The sequence below is a fragment of the Lactuca virosa genome, chromosome 2, assembly GCF_052849685.1.
Source record: "Lactuca virosa cultivar CGN04683 chromosome 2, Lactuca_virosa_CGN04683_v6, whole genome shotgun sequence".
NCBI lineage: Eukaryota > Viridiplantae > Streptophyta > Magnoliopsida > Asterales > Asteraceae > Lactuca > Lactuca virosa.
In genome coordinates, this window is record NC_136427.1 from 195,528,146 (window position 1) to 195,551,240 (window position 23,095).

General features: G+C 38.5%; 2 protein-coding genes across 2 annotated transcripts; both read right to left on the minus strand.

Moving 5' to 3' along the window:
* Positions 1 to 1,426: 1,426 nt before the first annotated feature.
* Positions 1,427 to 2,467, minus strand: LOC145158102 (uncharacterized). Its single transcript, XM_079077045.1, has one exon. It carries the CDS (start codon positions 2,465 to 2,467, stop codon positions 1,427 to 1,429), a length of 1,041 nt encoding a protein of 346 aa, XP_078933171.1.
* Positions 2,468 to 4,249: 1,782 nt separating this feature from the next.
* On the minus strand, positions 4,250 to 5,071 carry LOC145158103 (uncharacterized). The gene has a single exon (XM_079077046.1). The coding sequence runs from the start codon at positions 5,069 to 5,071 to the stop codon at positions 4,250 to 4,252; it is 822 nt and encodes a 273-aa protein (XP_078933172.1).
* Between the last annotated feature and the right edge of the window lie 18,024 nt (positions 5,072 to 23,095).

A 23,095-nucleotide genomic window follows, 5' to 3' on the forward strand; every position in this document is an offset into this window, starting at 1 on the left:
GTATACATACGCTCAGCAGGGATGCGTGCCGCGCAAGGCATGTGTGCGTCGCACACATCAATCTTATTGGTTCCATCTCTTGCCTGCAATGTGTCGTCGCCTGGTTAGTCCATATAGTCTCTTTCTAGAAGGTGTCACATGTCACCATCCTATGGTGCCACGTGTCAAGCTTTAGTGGAGCCACGTTGACGTGTCTCTCGGAGGAAGGTGGCTCCCGACCATGCCACATGGCGCCCTCTCGCGGTGCCACGTCATCAGCGCGCGATACAATTCGCACGCACAGATTTCTAGATATTCGAAATGGCGTATTTTCTTCATATGAGCTCCGTTTTCAATGTTCTTTATATTGTCAGAAAGCTCTCGACGAGATCTACAACTTTCCTTTTGGTCCCAATAGCTATTTCTCACTCTATCAAAAATTTATATTTTTGATAGGCTAAGACTGTTAGAAATCGCTGCTAAAATTATAACTCCTACATATGGACTCCGTTATTGATGTTCTTTATATCACCAGACTCCTATTGAATAGATCTTCAATTTTCGTGCAGATTGTTTAGGCTAAAATTTAACCGATCTTAAATTCAATTTCTGTGTCGCGCACTATTATACCTGGTTGCACAGAAACTTCGACAAATTATATCTTTTCCATACGGAGTCGGATTTGGACGTTATTTATATGTACTGAATCCTTGTCACATATACTACGACTTTTGTCAAAATTATAAATAACCTTCTATAAAAAAATCATTTTTAATGCTTGATACATCTTAATTGTCTAGCCAAAATCTGCGGGTGCTACAAATATAATAATGTAATCAAACACAATTAAACATATATGAATATAAAATGAACTTATATGAATGAACATAAATGAAAGTAAACGAACAACATAAACGAACGTTCACGATCATAATTCAACGAACGAGACCATTGTTCATGTTCGTTCGTTTAGTTAAAAGGACGAGAATTTGTGTTCATATTTGTTAATTTATTAAATAAACGAATATAAATGAACTTCCCGCTGAATGGTTTACGAACAGTTCACTGAACGTTTAGTTCGTTTACAACCATACTCTCACACCTCACCACAAACCAATAATCAAATGCCTACATCAATCGATGTTTTTCACCACAAAGACTCACACTATCATTAGTGTAATTCAAAGCTTTAGCCAATTACACAAGACTAAAAATTCAATATGTTTTGGAAATTATTGTTACATATGACTACAAACCAATAACCAAACACATGAGGTACACAAATAGATTCATCAATAAAATTTGTTTATTTGTAATCAAAATAAAAGCAAAATTGATTTTTTTTTGGAAACGGCAAATATTATTAATAAAAATAAAAAACCCCCCGTCCTAGTAAGTAACTATCAAGGGGAAGAAGACAAACAACAAAAACAGAGTATAAAAGTTATCAAATACAAAAAGGTGAAGATGACCATTCTGCCCATGAACAGATACCACCTTTACCCCTACATTTAACCCACATATATAGAATTGATTTGATTTGCTCAACACCATACGAAGGACTAATGAACACCTGATTGAACATCCGATCGTTACGATATTTCCATAGATTCCAAATTAGACCATAGCAAATGGTATGGAATCGAGCTTTCATTTTAGGACTCCTCCCCCAATTTGCAGCAAATCTGAGTAGTTCGCCAATGCTATTGAATGATTGATTTTGTATGCCGCACCAATTGAAGATTTTATCCCTCACATCTTTTGCAAACGGATACCTTACCAAAATATGATCAGCATCTTCTTCTCCGTTTATGCATGCCCCACACATAGTAGTTTGAGTCTCAATGCCTCTAGCTCTCAGACCCGTCATTGAAGCAATCCTCTGTTGAATTGCTCGCCACAAGAAGCAGTTAACCTTGATTAGGACTTCCTTACTCCATTTGATTATGGGAATATTTTGAGTTATTCCAGATTGACCATCAACTTTCCACCTTAGATCACATACTTTGAAAGCTCCATCTTTATCCAAGGAGGACTCCCAAGTGTCAGCTCCATTGACCAGTTGTACTGAAGATAGATCGTTCTGGAGGTTATTGAGCTCTGAAGTTAGACCCGCTTCGTGAGGACATGACCGCCAATTACCTGCAAAAAAGCCCTCAAAAAATCTGTCAGCCACTGTACATTTTTTCCTAGTATTAAGAGCATAGAGAGAAGGATATTTGACTTTTAACGCCGTCGAATCAATCCATTTGTCTATCCAGAATAAGGTATTGACACCAGATTTAACCTTTAGTTTGAATATGTCATCGATTTCAACCCCATTTTTGTGTAGGTCCTTTTTTGTCGCCACAATGTTGTTCCATACCCCACTGATCTTTCTATTAGCCATGTAATTATGAGGTTTATCATTTAGATTATGGATGCTTTTTATGACCTTGCCCCATAGTGCGTCTCCATCAACTTTCAGACGCCACCACCACTTAACCATTAAGCCGATGTTTAATGCTCTGATTGACCCCACACCCAATCCACCCTCTGATTTTGGAGCAATGACTTTATCCCATGAAACCTAGTGGATCTTCTTTTTGTCTTCTGTTTCCCCCCACAAAAACTTTCTTTGTATTCGTTCCAGTGTCTCTATGACAGCGATGGGTGCCATGAATAAGGAAAAGAAATAAGTGGGTAAATTTCCTAACACCGAAGTGATCAGTGTCAATCTCCCACCAAATGACAAAGTCTTAGACTTCCAGGAGGACAATTTGGCTGAAAATTTATCTATGATCGGTTTCAAATTTTTTGTAAGATTCATATTTGCTCCCGCAGGTACCCCGAGATACGTAAAGGGAAAGGAACCCACTGTACAACCGAGGATGCTAGCCCAATTCAAGGTTTCATTCGCAGATGCACCAATTCCAAATACTCTTGATTTGTGAAAATTTACCATTAATCCGGAAGCAGCATGAAAACACCTTAAGATCCGAGCCAAGTTTTTGAGATTGGATCTAGACCATTCACCCACAAACAATGCATCATCAGCGTAAAAAATATGGGTGAGGATGGGCCCATTATTGGGTAATTGAACGCCGTTAAAGATCCCTTTGTCTCTAGCCTCCATCAAAGCCGCATTGAGTCCTTCCATTGCTATGATGAATAGGAACAGGGAAAGAGGATCACCTTGACGAACACCTTTTGAGATCTCGAACTCATCAGTCGGAGAACCATTGATGATAACCGAGGGGCGAGAAGATTGTAAACATCCACGAATCCAAATCCTCCATTTATTCCCAAAACCCATTTGCTCGAGAATAGAATCAAGATAACCCCAGTTTATTGAGTCAAATGCTTTTTCAAAGTCCACCTTGAAAAGCATAATTTTCTTTTTCACTCTCATAGCCCATGAGTATAGCTCATTGACCACCAACGGACCATCAAGAATGTTCCTATCTTCAACATATGCAGACTGGACATCGCCAATGACCATGCCTATGACTGTTTTGAGTCGTGTAGCTAAGATCTTCGAAATAAGTTTGTACATACAACCAATGAGGCTAATAGGATGGAAGTCGGATAGAGAGGAAGGGTCTTTTACCTTGGGTACAAGTGATATGAATGATGAATTGCACCCCCTGGCAATGGTTCCAAATTTGTCGAAGTGAAAAACAAAGTTCATCACATCACACTTCAGAGTATCCCAGTATGTTTTGATGAATTTTAACGTGAATCCATCAGGTCCAGGTGCTTTCTCACCACCATATGCCCATACTGCAGCTTTCACTTCATCAAGACTAAATGGTGCTTCTAACTTAATAGCATCCATCATGGAGATTGATTTCAGGAACGAACTAGTGAACTTGGGCCTTGAAACGTGAGTCTCAGTGAATTTATTTTTGAAGAATCGTAGAGATACACCCTTGACTTCGGCCACAGAAGTAGCCCATCTTCCATTTACCATCAACCCATTGATCTTGTTCCTTCTGCTTTTTCCATTTATGTAGCCATGAAAGAACTTAGTGTTTTCGTCTCCCTCCATAGCCCATTTGACTCGAGATTTCTGTTTCAGGTCTAGAATCGCTAATTTTTCTAATTCAAGGATTCTTTGAAGTCCTTGACTGCGTGTCGCGAGCTCAGTCTCAGTTAGCTGTCTAGATTCCACAAACCTTTCGAGTTGTGCAACATCATCTTTGATTCGTAGTATTTCTTGATTTTCTGCCTTATCTGACTGCTTCTTCCATTTTTTTATCTCCCCCTTCAGATACCTGAGTTTGGCAGCCTAATATGAGTTTGGACTACCATACCCAACAAAGCTTTCCCACGCCATATGAACTGTGTTATCAAATCCAGTCTTCAGTATCCATGAGTTGAATAGTTTAAATTGAGGTGGTCCAAAGTCAGTGTCATGGGATATCAGGGTTATCGGGCTGTGGTCTGACAATTCACGGGTATGTGCAGTGGCCACAATTGATGGAAAGGCATTAAGAAAGTTTGCACACGCGAGGAACCTGTCCAGTCTACTAAGTTTAGCACCTACTCTAGACATAAATGTGAATTTCTCACCACCCATGCTAAAGTCTCTAAGCTGCGCGTCTAGAATGAATTTGTTGAAGGCGGATGTGCTCGCCGGGCAAAATATATAGTTGAATCTTTCATCGCTCCTCCTAACTGCATTGAAGTCACCAAATAAAACCCAATTGCCTGGTTTTGATCTTTTAATAGAGATCAACTTCCTCCATAAGATTTTTTGATCACCAATGTCATGTGGCCCATAAATATTAGCAAGAATCGTATCACCATTGATACCAATCCAAGTTCCAACGATAATGATAAACTGATTAGATTTTATTACTTCTTTTTTCTGAAAACAGTTAATGTTCCATATTGAGACTAACCCTCCAGATCTCCCGTCTAAGTCAACACCTTCATAATCATAATCTTGATCTCCCCAACAAGCGGCTATGTCTAAGTTTTCATGATGAGTCAATTGTGTTTCTTGAAGCCCAATGAAATTAGATTTGTGAAAATTTCTTAGCTTTATCACCCAGTTTACTTTTACATCCACCCCAATGCCTCTTACATTCAGGGACAAACAATTCATTGGATACATTGTTGCTCACCAGTAACTCCAAGCGTCTCAGCAAGAATACTATTGCTCACATCAATTTTAAATCCGATTGAGGCCCCAATCTCTACTGTTTGCTCGATTTCATTTGAGTGGGAGCCCGATGTACTAGTTTCAGGCACGTCCATAGGTTTCGAGTTGGTTGAATTTGTGTTCAAGTTCAAGTCAATGCTAGCTGATGTGAGATTGTCTAGATTTAACTGAGGCCCAAAAGTGGGTTCAGCGTTTGTATGTGACCGACCCAAATTAAAATGGAACGAAGGGGTTTGATTTGTGCATAGGCGCACATTATCCCACTTACGTTTTTTAGATTTAGGGCTACCACCAATTGGATCACAATCAAATGTGAATTCATCTTTATTAGCCTGCTGAGACGTAAACGAGAATGTAGGAGTGCCATTATTTGTTGGGAATGGCCCAAAACATCTGAGAGGGACCAAGTTTTCAATTGACCCAAGGAAAAGATTTTTCTCAGGCCCAAAAGATGAATTAGGGTCCATAAGGGAAACGATGGGAGATATAGTTGACTGTGATGCAGGGGCTGTGAAATCGGGGATTTCAACCGACTCCAATGCTTTGGGAGAACCGACGACATTAACTGTAGGATCGATAGTAGCGCCCGACGGTTCATCAGCGTGAGAGTCGCCTACCGGCGCCGGTTTCGTTTTGCCGGAATTGGTCTGAGCTTCCATCGTTGGGTCCTTTGCCATGAACGCCTGAGTTGAATCAGGTCGGAATTCACCATCTTCCGGTTTGTTTTCTTCTTCATCTATGGATGTTTCTGAAATCCCATCATAATCTTCTTCCTCATCTTCTGATTCCTCTACCTTATCAAAGGGGGCGGGTTTGAATGGTGACCAATCATCCGTAGTTGGTAGGATCCAAATTAATGGCCCAACTAGTTTTGGGGGACCATTCATGGCCCAACTAGTTTTGGGGATCCAAATTAATGTCAGTTGTTCACATGTAGTTTTCATATACGTATTGAAACGGCTAAAATGCATGCATCTGTGATGAGAATTGGTTTGAACAGAATGGAAAATGAATCTTCTTAAATTTAAAACACCAAGAGTAAAAATGAATCAACTTAAAGACAAAGAAGATGGTCGTCAAGAGGCCCTTGCATATTAAAATTTTATTAAATTTTATTTATTTATTTTAAAAAAAGTAATACAAAACCTCATAAATGGTCCTTGGGTAGTGAAATGACAAAAATACCCCTTACTTAACGGCTAAATGGTAACGGAGTGAGCCGGAAGGACCAAATGTTAAAATTTTTGAAACCACAGGGACCATCTGTGAGGTTTTTTGAACTTAGGGATTAAACTTGATATTTTCGAAAACAACAGGGACCATTTTTGAAGTTTTGTCTTTTTAAAATAAACATTTCTAACCTTTATATGTTAATTCCTGATTTTGTTAGATTACTTTGTAAGTTAAACTACGTTTATTTTATTTAAGTGTAACTTTTAATTATAGTCATAAGTCGTTATTATGAACCTATAATTAAGATTTATCAGTGATTCCAAGTCATTATACTGATTGATCTGGTTACGGGAGTGATGTTTAGACTGGATTTAGTGGGGTGTTTAAAATGAGATTTCCAAACAGTATATTATGTATACCAAACAGACCTTACCTCCGATATGATCCTACCTGGTTATTCCTTACTTGATAGATCTTGATGTAGACATTGAGATTATTGAGGAATCTAGACTATAATTATTATAGTCGCCAAGAATATGAAACTGGACTAAGGCTTAGTGCTTTATACGTCTAGGTCTCTTTAGAAGTGCGAAGCGAAGGGCTGCTGAAATCGTCAGTCACCCATTTTTACCAAGTGAGTGCATAGTCCCTTTCATGAACATGATTTATACAAACATAAATCAAAGTGTTAAATACTTGTTGGTAGTCGTATGTGAATTATATGCTTATTGACTGGATTATATGTTAATATATATATATATATATATATATATATATATATATATATATATATATATATATATATATATATATATATTATCATCCTATGTGTGAACCAAATAGGGTTCTATTTTATGTTAGGATAAATAGATAACCCTATATAATAATATTAGAAGTAACATTGTTAAGAAGATAAAGGAACAATAATACCTAATACTTTGTAGGGAATATATATATATATATATATATATATATATATATATATATATATATATATATATACACACACACACAAAAGATATATTAGTGTGACTCAAGAATAGAGTTGGTATTAGAAGTTGGTTACAGGCGTTGTAATCTAGTCTAGAGATAAACTAAGACTTATGGAAGATGCCTAGTTCAATTAAGTTTGATATCGAGTAGTCTCATTAGGAGAATGTGTGTAAGATAGGGACGGAGGTTAAAGTTCTGCTCAGTGACACTTTTAGGTGTTGATGTACGATAGCTCCATTCGAGAGTATATTATAGTATTCCCCTTGGATAATCAGAAATGGTAGGTCATGTTTAGACGACTGAAATGGTATGTGTGGTCATCTCCAAGAGTAGGTGACAACACTTGATCATTCTAGATAATCTTGTGAATACGTTGGTGGCGTGAGCTCATTACTCACAGACGTAGATGAAATGGGATACCATATTCATCAAATACTCTGATGACCCATATGTCTTTATGAATGCACCGAGCAAGGAAGCCCCTAGCTGAGTAGTCAATCTTTTTAACTATTCATCAGGACAGATAATTTCTCCCTGATAATCAGTGAGGATTGTTTGGAATAGATATGTAGGAATGTAATCCTATATGGTTATTGTATGGTAATAGTTGATTTTGAAGGTATGATAATTAAGGACTATTATCATAATAATATTGTAGGATTGAAATCCCTATGCATCTCACCTGGTTTCCCAACCTGGCCCACTCAGTTTATAGGCATCACAGGTATCAAGACGTAAGCTAGTGGAACTTGATTAGGATGTTGAGTGATTACCAGACAACCTGCAATAATATTCAGGATCATCAGGTCTTTATGCTGTAACTTATGTATATGTATTGATTATGACATCCTTAGGGTTTTAACATTTATTTGCAATCAAAATGATCTTTTGTACTAGGATTTTCCACAAATATAAATAAATGATTTTTAAAGCGTAAAGAAAAGTTTTGTTGGGATGTAGTGTTGCGTCATTGTATTTTATCTAATAGTCTATTTATGCAAATGGGCTTGGGATTGTCCACCCATCTTTATTAATTAGGGTTATAGTATTTAAGGTGCATGCATGCACCGTGTTTTGTAACTTTGTCAATATTCTTGTAACCCTAAACATGCCTCTACTGTAGCAATTCTTAATCGAGTTCTTCTGAGGCTGTGGCTTATAATCATTAAGCATATTTTGAATCATTGTCGTGTTCTTGTTCATAATCTGTTTTGAATCTAATCGTTATTTCAAGGATTAATATCCTATCAATTGGTATCAGAGCAGGAGACTGTGTAATCTATACGCATCTCTTCTGTTTATAAAGTCATTAGGGTTTCCGTTAATATTGGATCTGGTTTTGCCGTCATCACAGTTTTCTTGACGCTATTCTGTGATTCTAATATTACCCTAAAAAACTGCATCAGTTTACACGTCTGATTCTTAACAGGTCTCAAAAGGTATATCATCATGCAGCACGAAGATTCTCACATCAACTCCATAAACCTTTCTAGCAGCATTGGATCGACCACTAGGATCCCAATTCTTTTCCCCAATGAATATGAAGTATGGGCGCTTCACTTCGAAGATTGCGTTCTTGGTCTAGAAGACAACATATATCTGATATGGGAGGCCATCACTCTTGGAGCATTTGTTCACACTGGAACCAGAGGAGTCAATAAAACTCAATCTGACTACAACATACTTCTTCTTGAAGTTAAAGATGTCCCTCAAGATGAGAAAGACAAACTAATTAGCAATGTTAAGGCAATGAGAATCATTCGATTTGCTTTGCCAGCTGACACTTTTCGTCTGGTTAGTTTGTGTGACACAGCCAAAGCCATCTGGGATAGGCTTAAGGAACTCTACTCTACAGATGCAGATCTTGAGCACTCTACACAAACACTCTTGCTTTCAGAGTTTGGTGCCTTTACACAGATGCCTGAAGAGAGTTTGAGTCAAACTTTCAATTTTTACAATCATCTTCTAAGTAGGATGATGAATTACGACATTGGACGTGAAGTTATTGAACAAAAGGTCACGTTCATGAATGGGCTTAGATCTGAGTGGATGGCGGTGGTGTCAGCAGTCAAGGCACATGAGCAGTTCAAGAATTATACTTTGGCAAAGCATGTTGGAATCCTAAAGTCACATGAAAATGAGGTGACAAAAGAAGCAAAAGTTGTAATGGGATGGGATCTTTGGCTCTCGTTGCAAAGGGAAAGAAAGTAGCAGAGGATGGTTCAGAATCTGATCTTTCTGATTGTGAGCTTACAAATGAAGAGTTTGCATTGATGGTGTCAAATCCGAAGCGATTCGCAATGAAGAAGTTTCCTTCCATCAAGAACCGGAACTGGCAGGGAAGCTACAGCTCTGAGAAGGTAAAACAGGAGAGTGCAAATAGCTCACAAAAGGAAGAGGAAAAGAAGGAAAAGAAGCTAACTGGTGACTCTGGATATGATTGTAACTAGTGTCATGGCAAAAATCACTGGGCCAAAGAGTGCATGCTGCGAAGGTTGAATGAAAAGAAGGAAGGAGAAGACGATGAGACTTACCATCTCCGAAAGCTTGAGGAGATAAAGAAGAAAAAAAACTCTGATAATTCAATGCCTGATTTAATTGTGTAGGAAAAAGAAGTTGATGATGAATTTGGCAGGGTGGAAGTCTGGTCCACGGATTCTGAAGATGAGGAGGTTCGCAGGCCAACTCATTGGAGAAGTTTCGTTGCGAAAGAAGAGAATTCACATTCTGGAGGAAGATGTTTCATGGTGACAAATGATGTGTCACGGATGCGAGGATACGCCACTAATAGTGAACGTGGGAGTGATAGTTGTTTCGCTGCAAAACTAGTTTTTGAGCAAATCAGCGAATGCGATCAGATGATTAACAAGGTAAACTCTATTCTTGAATCTCTCAATATACATGTGTCAATATACGAAACGAAAAAATGAATTAAAATTCACATTTTCTAGTATCAGTAACAGTTTGAAACAAACTCATTTGACAAATTCTAACCTACCGATCAAATCAGCATGATTTCATCAAAGAGTGAGGAGAGACGTATGTGGATAGAGAAGATTGAGTCTGACTTAGCAAAGTCTAGGGATGAGTTAATTTACTTACAACGAGACAATTTAATGATTTTGAAACAATGTAATATTTTTTGTTTGATTGCGAAAAGGCTTTATCCTAATATTACTCAATTGCATCTTGATTGTGAGATTGGTCAAAAACTCCATAAGATGATATTGTCATTCCTTGAATTAAAGGAGGACGAAATTGACGCTGACTATTATAAGTGTGAATCCATCATATCATCTAACGAAACTTCAGAAGCTTACAAGATAGGCCTGGACAAAATTGAATCATTTATTAAGTCCAAAGACCACAAGAATATGCTAAAACAGCTTTTGGACGAAAATGACAAAAAGCAAATTAAATCTAACACTGTGCAGAAATTTGACTCATTGAGTACAAAGTTGAGTTTATATAACAAACTTAATGTTGATAACATATCTGAATTTGACGATAACAATGATATGAGTGAAATATCTGTAGAGGATGAGGTTGATTGTTCAGAGTTTGTTAAAAACGAACTTGATGTTGCGAAAGTCCCAATTTCTGAAAATTCTGTTGAATTCGCACGACTTTCTGAAAATAATCCAAATGTCTTAAAAGAAATTGTGACTGTTTTTCCAAAAGTCCAAATTGTCCCTAACCAGGTTTTCAAAATCAATGGGGTAAATAAGGCTCCAACAGTCGAATTAACGTCCTTAGTTGAAGAAGACAACGCAGATGGATGTGATGAGTAGTTTTGGTCAACTCCTATCGATAATGCTGACGAAACAATTGGTCTCTCTGAAAGGATCTCATGGAGAGTAAAAGGAAGATACGTAGCAGAACCTTTAAACAAGTTCAAGTCCAGGTACGATTCCACTATCCAATCTCTACGAAGAATTCATGCTACTATTCGATGAGCTAGAGAAGGTTATATCATCTGAATCAAAAACAGCTGACAACAAAGTCGATGAATTGAAGAAAATAATTGATGAAGCTGTGAATGATATGCACAAAGAGCCACCAAGTGCGAATGTCCCACATGACACGAACGCTACATTCCAGGGGAGAGTTCTGAATGACCTTCCAATGCAACTTTTCAGGGGGAGCACTCTACTCCACAAGAGACTCACGAAAGTCCACTCCAGGGGGAGAATCCAACACCTAAAGAAGAGACATTCACATCATTTAAGGGGGAGAAAGATAATATGAATGATGATTCGGATATACAGTCAGAATTTGAGGACATAAATGTTGAATTGGATCCTTCTTATGATCCTAATTATCCTCCTCTGACTAAATGGACTAGAGATCATCCAAAAACGCAGGTTATAGGCGAATCGTCTTTAGGAGTTCTTACAAGAGCACAACAAAAGACGAAACAAACTGCTTTATTCTCCAAAGTAGAATACTGCATGTTTAATTCGTTCATCTCCAAAGTCGAACCCAATAATGTTCAAATTGCTCTGGATCATTCGGATTGGGTACAAGCGATGCATGAGGAGCTCAATGAATTCGAACAAAACAAAGTCTGGAGACTCATTCCTACTCCAAAGGATGCATCTGTTGTAGGATTAAAATGGGTGTTTCGTAACAAGCTTGATAAAGAAGGAAACGTTATACGAAACAAAGCAAGACTGGTTGTCAATGGGTACTGTCAAGAAGAGGGAATAGACTACGAAGAGACCTTCGCACCTGTTGCTAGGTTGGAATCCGTTTGCATCTTTCTGGCATATGCGGCACATAAAAATTTTGAAGTATACCAGATGGACGTCAAATGTGCATTCTTGAATGGGGAACTTGAAAAGACAGTGTATATGTGGAGCAACCACCTGGCTTCATAAACGAGAAGTATTCTAATAACTGTTACATTCTGGACAAAGCAGTTTATGGTCTGAAGCAAGGTCCAAGGGCCTGGTACGAAACTCTCACTCGTTTTTTAAAAATGTCCAAATTTAAACAAGGTTCGGTTGACCCAACCTTCTTTCGCAAGAAAGAGGGTGACGACTTAATGATTTTCCAAATCTACGTTCATGACATTATCTTCGGATCAACAAACCCCAGCTTAACAGTTGAATTATGAAAGCTAATGGAAACGAAATTGGAGATGAGTTCAATGGGTCCAATTAACTTTTTCCTTGGTTTAAACATAAGACAGAGCCAGGAAGGTATGTTTATAAATCAGGAGGCATACACGAAGACCTTGATCGCTAAGTTTGGAATGGTGGGAGACTCAAAAACGAAGGTTCCAATGACATTCGGAACGAAACTAACACCATCTCTAGAAAAACCGGCTGTAGATATGACGCTTTATCGTCAAATGATAGGTTCTCTAATGTATCTAACTGCTAGTCGACCAGATATCATGTTTTTCGTTTGTTATTGTGCCATTTTTCAATCGAATCCTCGCGAACACCACATGGTAGCTGTCAAGAACATATTCAGGTATCTTAAACGAACATCTTCACTTGGCATATGGTATCCATCAAGCTCAGGTTTCTTTGTACAAGCATTTTCGGACGCTAATCTGCGAGGATGCGGCCTGGATAGAAAGAGTACAACGTGAGGATGCCAATTTTTGGATGGCAAGCTCGTGAATTGGCAGTCAAAAAAGCAAACTTGTGTATATCTCTCAAATGCTGAAGCAGAGTACATAGCTACTGCCTCATGAACTTCACAGGTCATTTTGATTCAAAGCCAACTTCGTGACTATGGCCTGAACATGAAACGAATCCCATTATATTGTGACTCCGAAAGTGCCATTCACATTTGTCACAATTCAGTGCAACACTCAAAGATGAAACACATAGCACTGAGGCATCATTTTATCAAGGATCATGTGGAAGATGGTAATGTTGAAATACACTTCGTGAGATTCGCTGATCAGTTAGCTGACATATTCACAAAAAGCCTTGCCTGAAACAACCTTCAAGAATTCTTCAAGGTTTAGGAATGATGGAAGTTGAATCTGTTCTGAAACCACTTTCGCTTTCACAGTGACACTTTCGCTTTCAGTTACACTTTCGCACTCGTTGTCGGAAGGATGTCATGCGAATTGGTGCGAACGCTTTCAGTAATCGCAGTCATCTTTTGTTACACGAATCGGTGCGAAAGCTCGTAGTAATTCACAACCATTTTCTCTGCAACTACTTACAAAAGCTCAAGTTTCTCACGACCCACTGTTTCTTCGCAGTTTGGAGCGTTTTATAGCCTTTTGTATATTATGTATATTTTTTTTATTCTGCTTTATTTTATTTATTTTAGTTTATTTTTTTTAAATTACAAAAATATTTAATGTTTTTGTTTTTATTTTATTTTATTTTTTTGTCTTTATTCCTTATTGAAAATCAAAAATACAAAAATATTTTTTTTCTTTTATTTTCATAAAAATATAAAATATCAAAAATATTAGATGATTGAGAAGCTTTTAAAGAAACATATTCGCATTCACTCTCAGTTCATATGATGGGGCATGTATAAATCTCTTTATCTTTGTACTAGCTAAGTGTCCCTAGAAGCATGCTGTTGCATGTTGTCTGAAGCCTCGACGACTCTATGTTGAAGCCTTAATGAATCGATTCTACCAATCGTTTCTTCCCAATCAGGCTGCAAATTCACATAAGTCATGAGCTACCATACTCTTCTCACTTTGAGCTTAGAGTTTTCTGCTTGGTCACTTTCGCATAGAAGAGGTACATTCGTTTCTTTGGAACCATCTCACATTTCTCCATCACTTTCGCATTCCTCGAGACTCTCATATATTACCACTGAGGTTTATGGTTACACAACTTCTGTGTTTATGATCTTAAATTCGGTATCACACCGAATTGAGTGAAACCCAAAATCCAACACACTTATTTGATTTGACGGTGAACAATTAAATGTTCTAGATTTTCCACCAAGGAATTAACGAAACTCCACTTTCGTGGACTGTACCAAGAAATCTATTTTTCTTTTGTGAGATCTTAATGAAACGTTCTAGACCTAAGACGTTTCTACCCAAAAGATCCAGTTTTTAATTTTTTTGAAATTTCTGCATCTATCCAAGTCACTAAAATAATTCCAAAGCTACTCGTTCAACTGACTACACTGGTCACACGAGTACTTCATCCCAACGTTCGTACTTATATCACGTTTCGGAGTTTGGTTGAAGCTAAAGCCACCTGGTAAGCCTAAAGAAAAGTTGTCTTTCACTGTTTCTTAATAAACAGGTGATCGTAATTCAACGGGGAACCACATAGACACTTCTTAGGGGCTGTTTGGCAGGATCTGAATTTTTAAGATCTGAATTTTTAATAGGGTCTGAATCTTTATGATCTGAATTTTAAAATGATGTTTGGTTGGAACCTCTGAATTATTGTGTTGAATAATAAAAATGACAAATTTACCCTTGTCTATCATTTCTTTCAATTATAATATTATACTTCCAACCATTCCTTATTAAGACATCGTATTTTAAAAACTATAACCAATTCTATCATTCTATTTGGGTAGAAATAGGAAGTACAATGTTATAAAAATAAAAATGACTATTTTATCTGTTAACTATTTTTTTCAACACCATCAATTTCACTAAAATAGCATCAAAACTCATAAAAACATCGAAATTCATAAGAACAACACCAATATTAACCAAAAGAACATTAAATCTAATAAATGTGTTCCATTTTTGCTATCAAACTATTACATATGTGTTTTGATCTACATACGTGTTCCATTTTTACCTGATATTGAAATTACTTTCACAAAAACCTCTTGATCTCTTTTGACAACATCTTTTGCATTCACGATTCTTCTTGTAGTTGTAGCCATTTGTGAGACATGAACTAAACCTTCTTTACCCTTAATATCATGATCATGAAGCTGAAAATAAAACAACCATTGTCCATAACTCTCGACACCCTCCCTTTGTGGACCTGGTATTGTTCATGTCTGTTATCATCCACCCTTTGTAGACCTCGGTTATTATCAAACACCTATATCAACCAAACAAAGGATACACCATATGATGTCTAATTATCAAACAACAACTAAAAATAATAATGCATAACACTGGATATTGAACAGAGATCAATTTGATTATGGTACTTCTAACATCATCACTTTCTTGGGTGAAAGATCATCAGTTGTCAATTTGATTATGGTTCAACTTCAAAAAGTTGTCAAAACATTGATAACCATCTATCAGTTATGTATATTTCATAAACTAAAAACATTAGTTACCAACATGCTTAACTATTAATGGTAATCCAATGACCCAACAACGCTTTTACCTGATGAAATTTTCGTTCAATCAAAATATAGATACATAAAGATACACATGAAGCTAATCGTATGAGAAAGACGACCATGGGCCTAACATGTTTCTGCTGAATTGTGAGGTGATCAATCTAGGGCTTCAATGTTGAGCTTCTTGAGCGGCTGAAAGGAGGAATTTCGTTTCTAGGGAAGCATTGTTGGAGGAGGGCTACACCGGTTGCGGGGAAGGAGGAGCGTAGCAGAGGAAAACAGTGGAGCGATGTATGTTTTCCCATTGCGGCTATTGATGGGAGGACATTGGCGGAGGAGACCGTTGGAAGCAGGGAGGATGATGGCGGTGGGAGGTGTCGATGGTGGAGGGGTCGATGATGGTGGAAGGAATCGATGGTTGTAGGAGGCGTCGATGCTGGAGGCGTCGATGGAGGAGAGCAAGCGATGGAAGGGTATTGGGAGAATGGAGGACAAGCGTGTAATTTTTTCCTTTCAGACTTCCTCCCAACACTTATTTGGTTAGATGTATTTTTAAGATTAAGATGTGAAAATAAGAGCCAAACAAACGCTCTGAATTGTAAAGATTAAGATCTACCTCTTATTAAGAGGCAATAAGAGCTAAACAAACAGGGCCTTAGTATTTCTTGACTTCGAAGGAAGAGATATTTGCCCGAGATCCACTGTTTCGTGTCTTAAAACAGACATCACTTAAATCCCACACATATGCTTTGCTTTATTTCTTTATCTTTGGCACATTCTCGCACGAAGATCCTTGTGATTTTCCACAAATTTGGTTCGTGGTACTTATACTTATTTTTAGTTTCGCAGTTCAACTCAAGTTTACGTAAAGGCAAAAGTTCGCATCTAAACGCGAAAGATGGTATGCAACTTAACTGCGAAAGGATGATGTTGATGCAACATTTTCTCATGGATAGGAATTCAAATGGGCGCGTGAAAATTTGAACGGGCGTTTCCTTTTCCGCCGCCTGACACACGTTTCTGACATAACAATTGTCAAATCACGCTTTTGCAGGCGACTTTTCAGTACCCGATACAATCTCTCTCTGTATTTCTCTCACCAAACAAACGGTATAAAGCGTTTTTTGATGATACATCTCTCTTTACCACTACCAAATACTCTCATAGATTTTCGGCGATCAAAATCTCTTAACTGTTCATCTTCTTCTTCACGAAATCATCAATGACGGGATCCTCTGAAACTCCTTGTGTTCAAGAACAAATAGGGCAGTCTTCCCTTCTCGCCATCAAGCAAAACCAAAACTTGATTCTCGATCTTGATCCTCTCAAGTACGACAGCTTCATGTTACCGATCGTTGAGTGCTTGAAATACTCACCACTGGTTAAAGCTTTGACCACATCGGAGATTGTTCTGATGTCTCTCCTGTCAAACGCTTACTCATCTGCTTGCTACATCAAGTAAGAACAACGGATCACCTTTGAAGTTCACAACCAGAAAACCTCCATCACCAAGTCCTGATTTTGTTCCTTGCTAGGGCTTGCTCAGACCGATGATATGGTAGATCCTAAACCCATCTCAATCGCCGCCATCATGGTGATGTTCTATCAAATGGGGTACAAAGAAACCCTAACTACGATTTCAAAATTCAGGAACCCAATCTTCCACCACAATGGAATAGGCTCTTTACCCTATTGTTCAAAAGCTTTTCGGAGCGTGTGACCGGGTCGGACTGTGCCAGTAAGTTGTTTATGATAATTATGTGTGAGAACAAGATCGATGCGCAGGGACAAGGTTTAAAAAAACTCAAACCTTGAGTGAAGCTTGAGATCAATGTCTGCTTGCTAATGGATGTTCAAGTCGAGTCTGCTAGTGTTCCGCAGACCGTCTAGAACAGTCCATGGTTGTCATCCCTACTCTGCTGAATGACGGGGGTCAACGTTGGGTAAGGGCTTTTCTCATATTGCACCACTCACGCCAACATCTGGGTAAAAGCTTTTCCCATATTTCACCACTCACTTTCAACTCATGATCTATATCACTGATCATCTCATCTATCCAACTCACTTTTCATCACACACCCACTATTTAACTCATGATCTATATCACTAACTCATGAAGCTCGTCCGATCACTTCATAAAAGAACAAAGACTCCAAAGCGCGCATGTGTTCGCACGTGGGCTGCGCATGTGTTCGCACGTGGGCTGCGCATGCGAGGGCCTCGCTGGAGGCTTCTGATTGGACCACTTCGGACGACTCTCCGGGTTCGGACACGCTCCTGATGACACACCGAGATCGGACACGGGGCAGCCTCCTATTGGACCGAACCTCGGACTCGAGAAGAAAGTGACACGCCTTGCCAGGTGGCTTTGGTGACTCAGCAGTTTTCGGACACGCGTCGGATGCGAAGCGAGGACACGTGGCCGAAGTCCACGTGTGCGAAATTCCTCGGTTTTGGGGATTTTTCTCGATTTTCGCGCCAAATCTTATAAAATCCATAACTTTTGCATACGAGCTCCGTTTTGACGTTCTTTATATGTACGTGTAGGTAAATTACGCTCTACAACTTTCGTTTAGACTTCGTTGGCTAATTTTGACTTTAATTTTTAAATTATTATTTTTAACAGACCGGGACAGGAAATCCGTTAAAAATTCATAACTTCTTCATCCGACGTCCGTTTTCGTCAGACTTTTTACCGTTGGGCGTTCTTTTTATACCTACTCTCGGTTTAACGAACACTACGAGTTTCGTTTAGATCACTAAGGCTAAAAAGTAGTTTATCAAAAACTCACTTTTTACGACATTCGGCACCGTGCCGATTTATCATGAAACTTCGACAGGCCATAACTTCTTCGTTATAACTCGGATTTCGGTATTCTTTATATATCCGTAATCCTTGTCACGCCCACTACAAGTTTCTTAATAGATATTGGCTTTATCTAATATTTAATTTTGACGCTCATTTTTTTTCTTAATTAATTAAACCCTAATAATTAAGCATAAAACACATAATTCACATAATATTCACATAATTCCTTTTCATTTCTTCTAAATGAGTTACAAAGGTTAACCTAGACCATTATGTCAATATTAATGCCTAGCCTAGAAACACGGGCGTTACAACTCTCTCCCCCTTAGAATGATTCCGTCCCCGGAATCACACATCAGCAAACAAATACGGGTAGCGACTCCTCATGTCACTCTCCGTTTCCCAGGTGAAATTGGGCCCATTCGTATGTTTCCAATGCACAAGCACTAAATCGACCATTTTTATATCACAACTTCCTAGTCTTACGATCAACGATTGCCTCAGGTTCTTTAATCAACCTCTTGTTCTCATCCAACCTTAATTTAGAAATGGGAATTATGTCGGGCACATCTCACGTAAATTTTCTTAAATAACACACACGAAAGGTGTTATGAATACCCTCTAGTCCTTCCGGTAATTCTAGCTTGTAAGCTTGATTCTCGATTCTTAGAAGAACTTTAAATGGTCCAATAAACCTTGGACTCAACTTTCCCCTTCTACCAAATCTTATAAGTCCCTTTCACGGCGAGACTTTAAGTAAAACCGAATCTCCAACTTCAAATGATATCGGTTGTCTTTTCTTGTTAGCATAGCTCTTTTGAGCAGCTAACCTCCTTTCCCTAATCACTTTCAACTTTTCAGCAGTCTGATGGACTATTTTAAGTCCCATAAACTGCTTTTCCCCAGCTTCCAGCCAACATGATGGTGTTCGACACTTTTCTCCATACAAAGCATGATAAGGTGCCGTCTTGATGCTTGAGTGGAAACTATTACTATAGGAAACTTCTACTAGAGGTAAGTGTTTACCCCAGTTACCTTGGAATTCCAGGGTACATGCTCTCAGCATATCCTCCAATGTTTGAATTTTTCGTTCGCTCTTACCATCGGTTTGTGGATGGTAAGCTGTATTCAAACACAACTTGGTACCCAATTCCTCTTATAGACTCCTCCAAAATCTCGAGGTAAAACGGCTGTCACGATCGGATACAATCGTTAACGAAACACCGTGAAGCCTCACACTTTCCTTCACATAAGAATTCGCAAGTTTATCCATAGACCATTTCTCGTTGGCTACTATGAAATGCGCACTCTTAGTGAAGCGATCAACGACCACCCAAATCATGTCGTGACCGTTCCTTGTTCTGGGCAGTTTAGTCACAAAATCCATAGTGATACCTTCCCATTTACCCATGGGTACAGGTAAAGGATCTAAACTCCCATACAGTTTCTGATGCTGTGCCTTAACCCTAGCACAAGTTACACACTCAGCTACATACTTAGCAACATCAAGCTTCACCATCGGTCACCAGTAATAGGGTTTTAGATCCCTATACATTTTCGCACTGCCGGGATGAATCGAGTACATGGTTTTGTGAGCTTCTTTCATCAGAAGACCTCTTACTCATCCCATCCTAGGTACCCAAATCCTACCTTTGAATACCTTCAGTCTTTGACCTTTTGTATCAAACACCAACGTTTTATCCCAAACGTTCCTCCTTTCGGTCATTTTTCTCTAAAGCTTCCTCCTGAGCTTTCTTTTATACTTCCCATTTGTAGAGACAACTTCAATTCTCAACGCTCTTGGCCTCTTCCTTTCAAGATTCACCTTCCGACTGAGAGCATTAGCAACAATACTTGCTTTACCAGGGTGGTAAAGTATCTCACAGTCGTAGTCCTTGAGTAACTCTAGCCAGCACCGTTGCCTCAATGCATACGCTATCACTTTATCCCTTTGGATCAGAACACAACTTAACCCAACTTCTTTAACAACGAACGCGATACTTCTATTGATCGCTTTGATCAGCCTTTACTTCAATTCGGCTTAAGTCAACTGCTACATCGAACTTGGTTCTCTGAACCACATAACAAACTCATCGTAGTCGGACTCAATTTGATATGACCACTAGGGTCGGAATAACAATCGTCTTCTTAGTCATTACCGAAACGATGGTAACGACAGACTAGAATAAGATGGAATCAATTACGAGTTCCTTGGTAACCTTGTGACTTTCCCTGATCCAAGTGTGAGTCCTGTGCTTCCAGTAGTATAGATCTCTACTACTATTCACACCTACTCATACTCGTCCCAAGTACTGTCTCGCAGTCCCCAAGTCCTAAAATCACAAAACAATTTAACACACACGAATGTGTCCAATTAATCATAAAATTTGCCTAGACTCTACTAGGACTTCTTTCATGCGTATCTTCAGTCATCAATTCTACTTCAACTTGGTTGGTGATGGAAATTCCAAATGATGGGACAACTTCAGGAATTACACCAATCGTTCCATCATCCTGCCAATCGAAGGTGTACTTCAGACGTACCATACTCCTCTAAACGTTTCATGATTTTATCAAACATATTCTAAGATAAGATACCACTCTTACGATATCTTCTGATAGGTATCATTCACTATCATAAGCTTTTCATTTCCTCCATCTACTCAATTCTCTACGAGTCTTCACCATAATGTTTTGTACACCCAAGCAGACGTTCGGTGTACCAGGTGAGAATTTAAGATAGGAAAGCTTTATTTATGATAAACGTATAAATCTCCTTATCATTTCGAAACGTTTACATGTTAGTTCTAATCTCGTAATCATACGCTTAGAATCCTACACACATAAGGTTTCCAAATCCGGTCGGCAACAGACCATAGATACGAACAAATAATAGCATCATTATAGCTATAACACAAAACATTTAGCACATAAAAGCATTTTAGGCATCCTTCCTAAAATAAACTAGTGCTCGTGTCAATTTAGGTGTACTACCTAAAATATAATAGACACACTCAACTCACAATCATCGCTTAGCATTTTAAGTTTAAGTCTAGAAATCCTACAATTTCTTAGTTCGCTTAAACTAATGCGCTGATACCAACTGTGACATCCTCAGTTTCACGGCCTGAAAAGACCGATTTAATTTATGCTTTTAAAATAATTTCAGAGTAATCATTTGATTAAAAGTGTTGCGGAATTTGTTCCCAGATAAACATGATAACTATGTTATCAAATCATTTCCGAAGAAATGAATTTTATTCACTTAAACCATTGGGATGTCATTGTCAATACAAAAACATAAGCATAAACAAAACTTACATTCATTTACACTAGTGATCTACTTCTCTTTTAATCTCTCAGTGTAAAGCAACTTCGTATCGATACCTGTGATACAAATAAACTGAGTGGGTCAGGCTTGGGAGCCTGGTGAGCATATAGGGTTTTCAACCCACAATAAATAATAAACTTATTAAGTTCTCAGTCAATAATAAATTTATTAATTTCATCAACCAAAAATAACCCTAATAATTACCCATTCCCATTATCCTCACTTTACGTCCCTAAAACAACTATCACAAGGGACCTAACCTAAGGATTTTCACAAGGGGTGACACCATTGCTTTGGGGGTTCCTCAGCAAGTTATGTCAAATAAAACAAACATCGGGTGACAACATTGCTTTCCCTCAGCAAGTTATGTCAAACAATACATCCTAACATAAAACAACCAACAAGGTGACAACATTGCTTTCCTTCAGCAATTTATGTCAAATAGGCACGAAGTCACATCGTCACCATGTGCTAGTCCATAGCTCTTATTCATCGACGGTATTTCCCACGGGAGTTTCCCCCCGCAATACATGTCAATGGGTTTTCCATACAGCTGATGAACATACTTAAGGGGTTTCCCCAGCCTTACATGCACTAAAGGCAATCATGAGGGGAATAGAGTACAACGAATGAACACTTAAGTCCATTAACACCTACGGGTTACGAGCATGCTAGTGTTCCACAGACCATCAAAACAGTCCATGGTTGTCATCCATACTCTGCTGAATGACGGGGGTCTTAGAGTACAGCGAATGAACACTCAAGTCCATTAACACCTACGGGTTACGAGCCTGCTAGTGTTCCGCATACCGTCTAGAACAGTCCATGGTTGTCATCCCTACTCTACTGAATGACGGGGGTCAACGTTGGGTAAGGGCTTTTCTCATATTGCACCACTCACGCCAACATCTGGGTAAAAGCTTTTCCCATATTTCACCACTCACTTTCAACTCATGATCTATATCACTGATCATCTCATCTATCCAACTCACTTTTCATCACACACCCACTATTTAACTCATGATCTATATCACTAACTCATGAAGCTCGTCCGATCACTTCATAAAAGAACAAAGACTCCAAAGCTCTTCCAAATAAAAGTATAGGGAAAATACTGATAAAGTACTCCCGTACGCTCCCGTACCCCGACACGTAATAGTGTCAAAAGGAAGAACTAATGGATGAACACATAGTTCAAAAATACCTAATGAACATATAGTTCAAACATACGTACCGATTACAAGTCTACTAAAGTTCCACTGGGCTATCTAAAATAGTCTGTAGCCGTTGTCTATACTCTGCTAGATGACTAGATCATCTTAAACATCGATACCTCTCATCACTTTTATTTCATCACATATCATCTAATTCATCTACCCATGTTTTACCCAACATA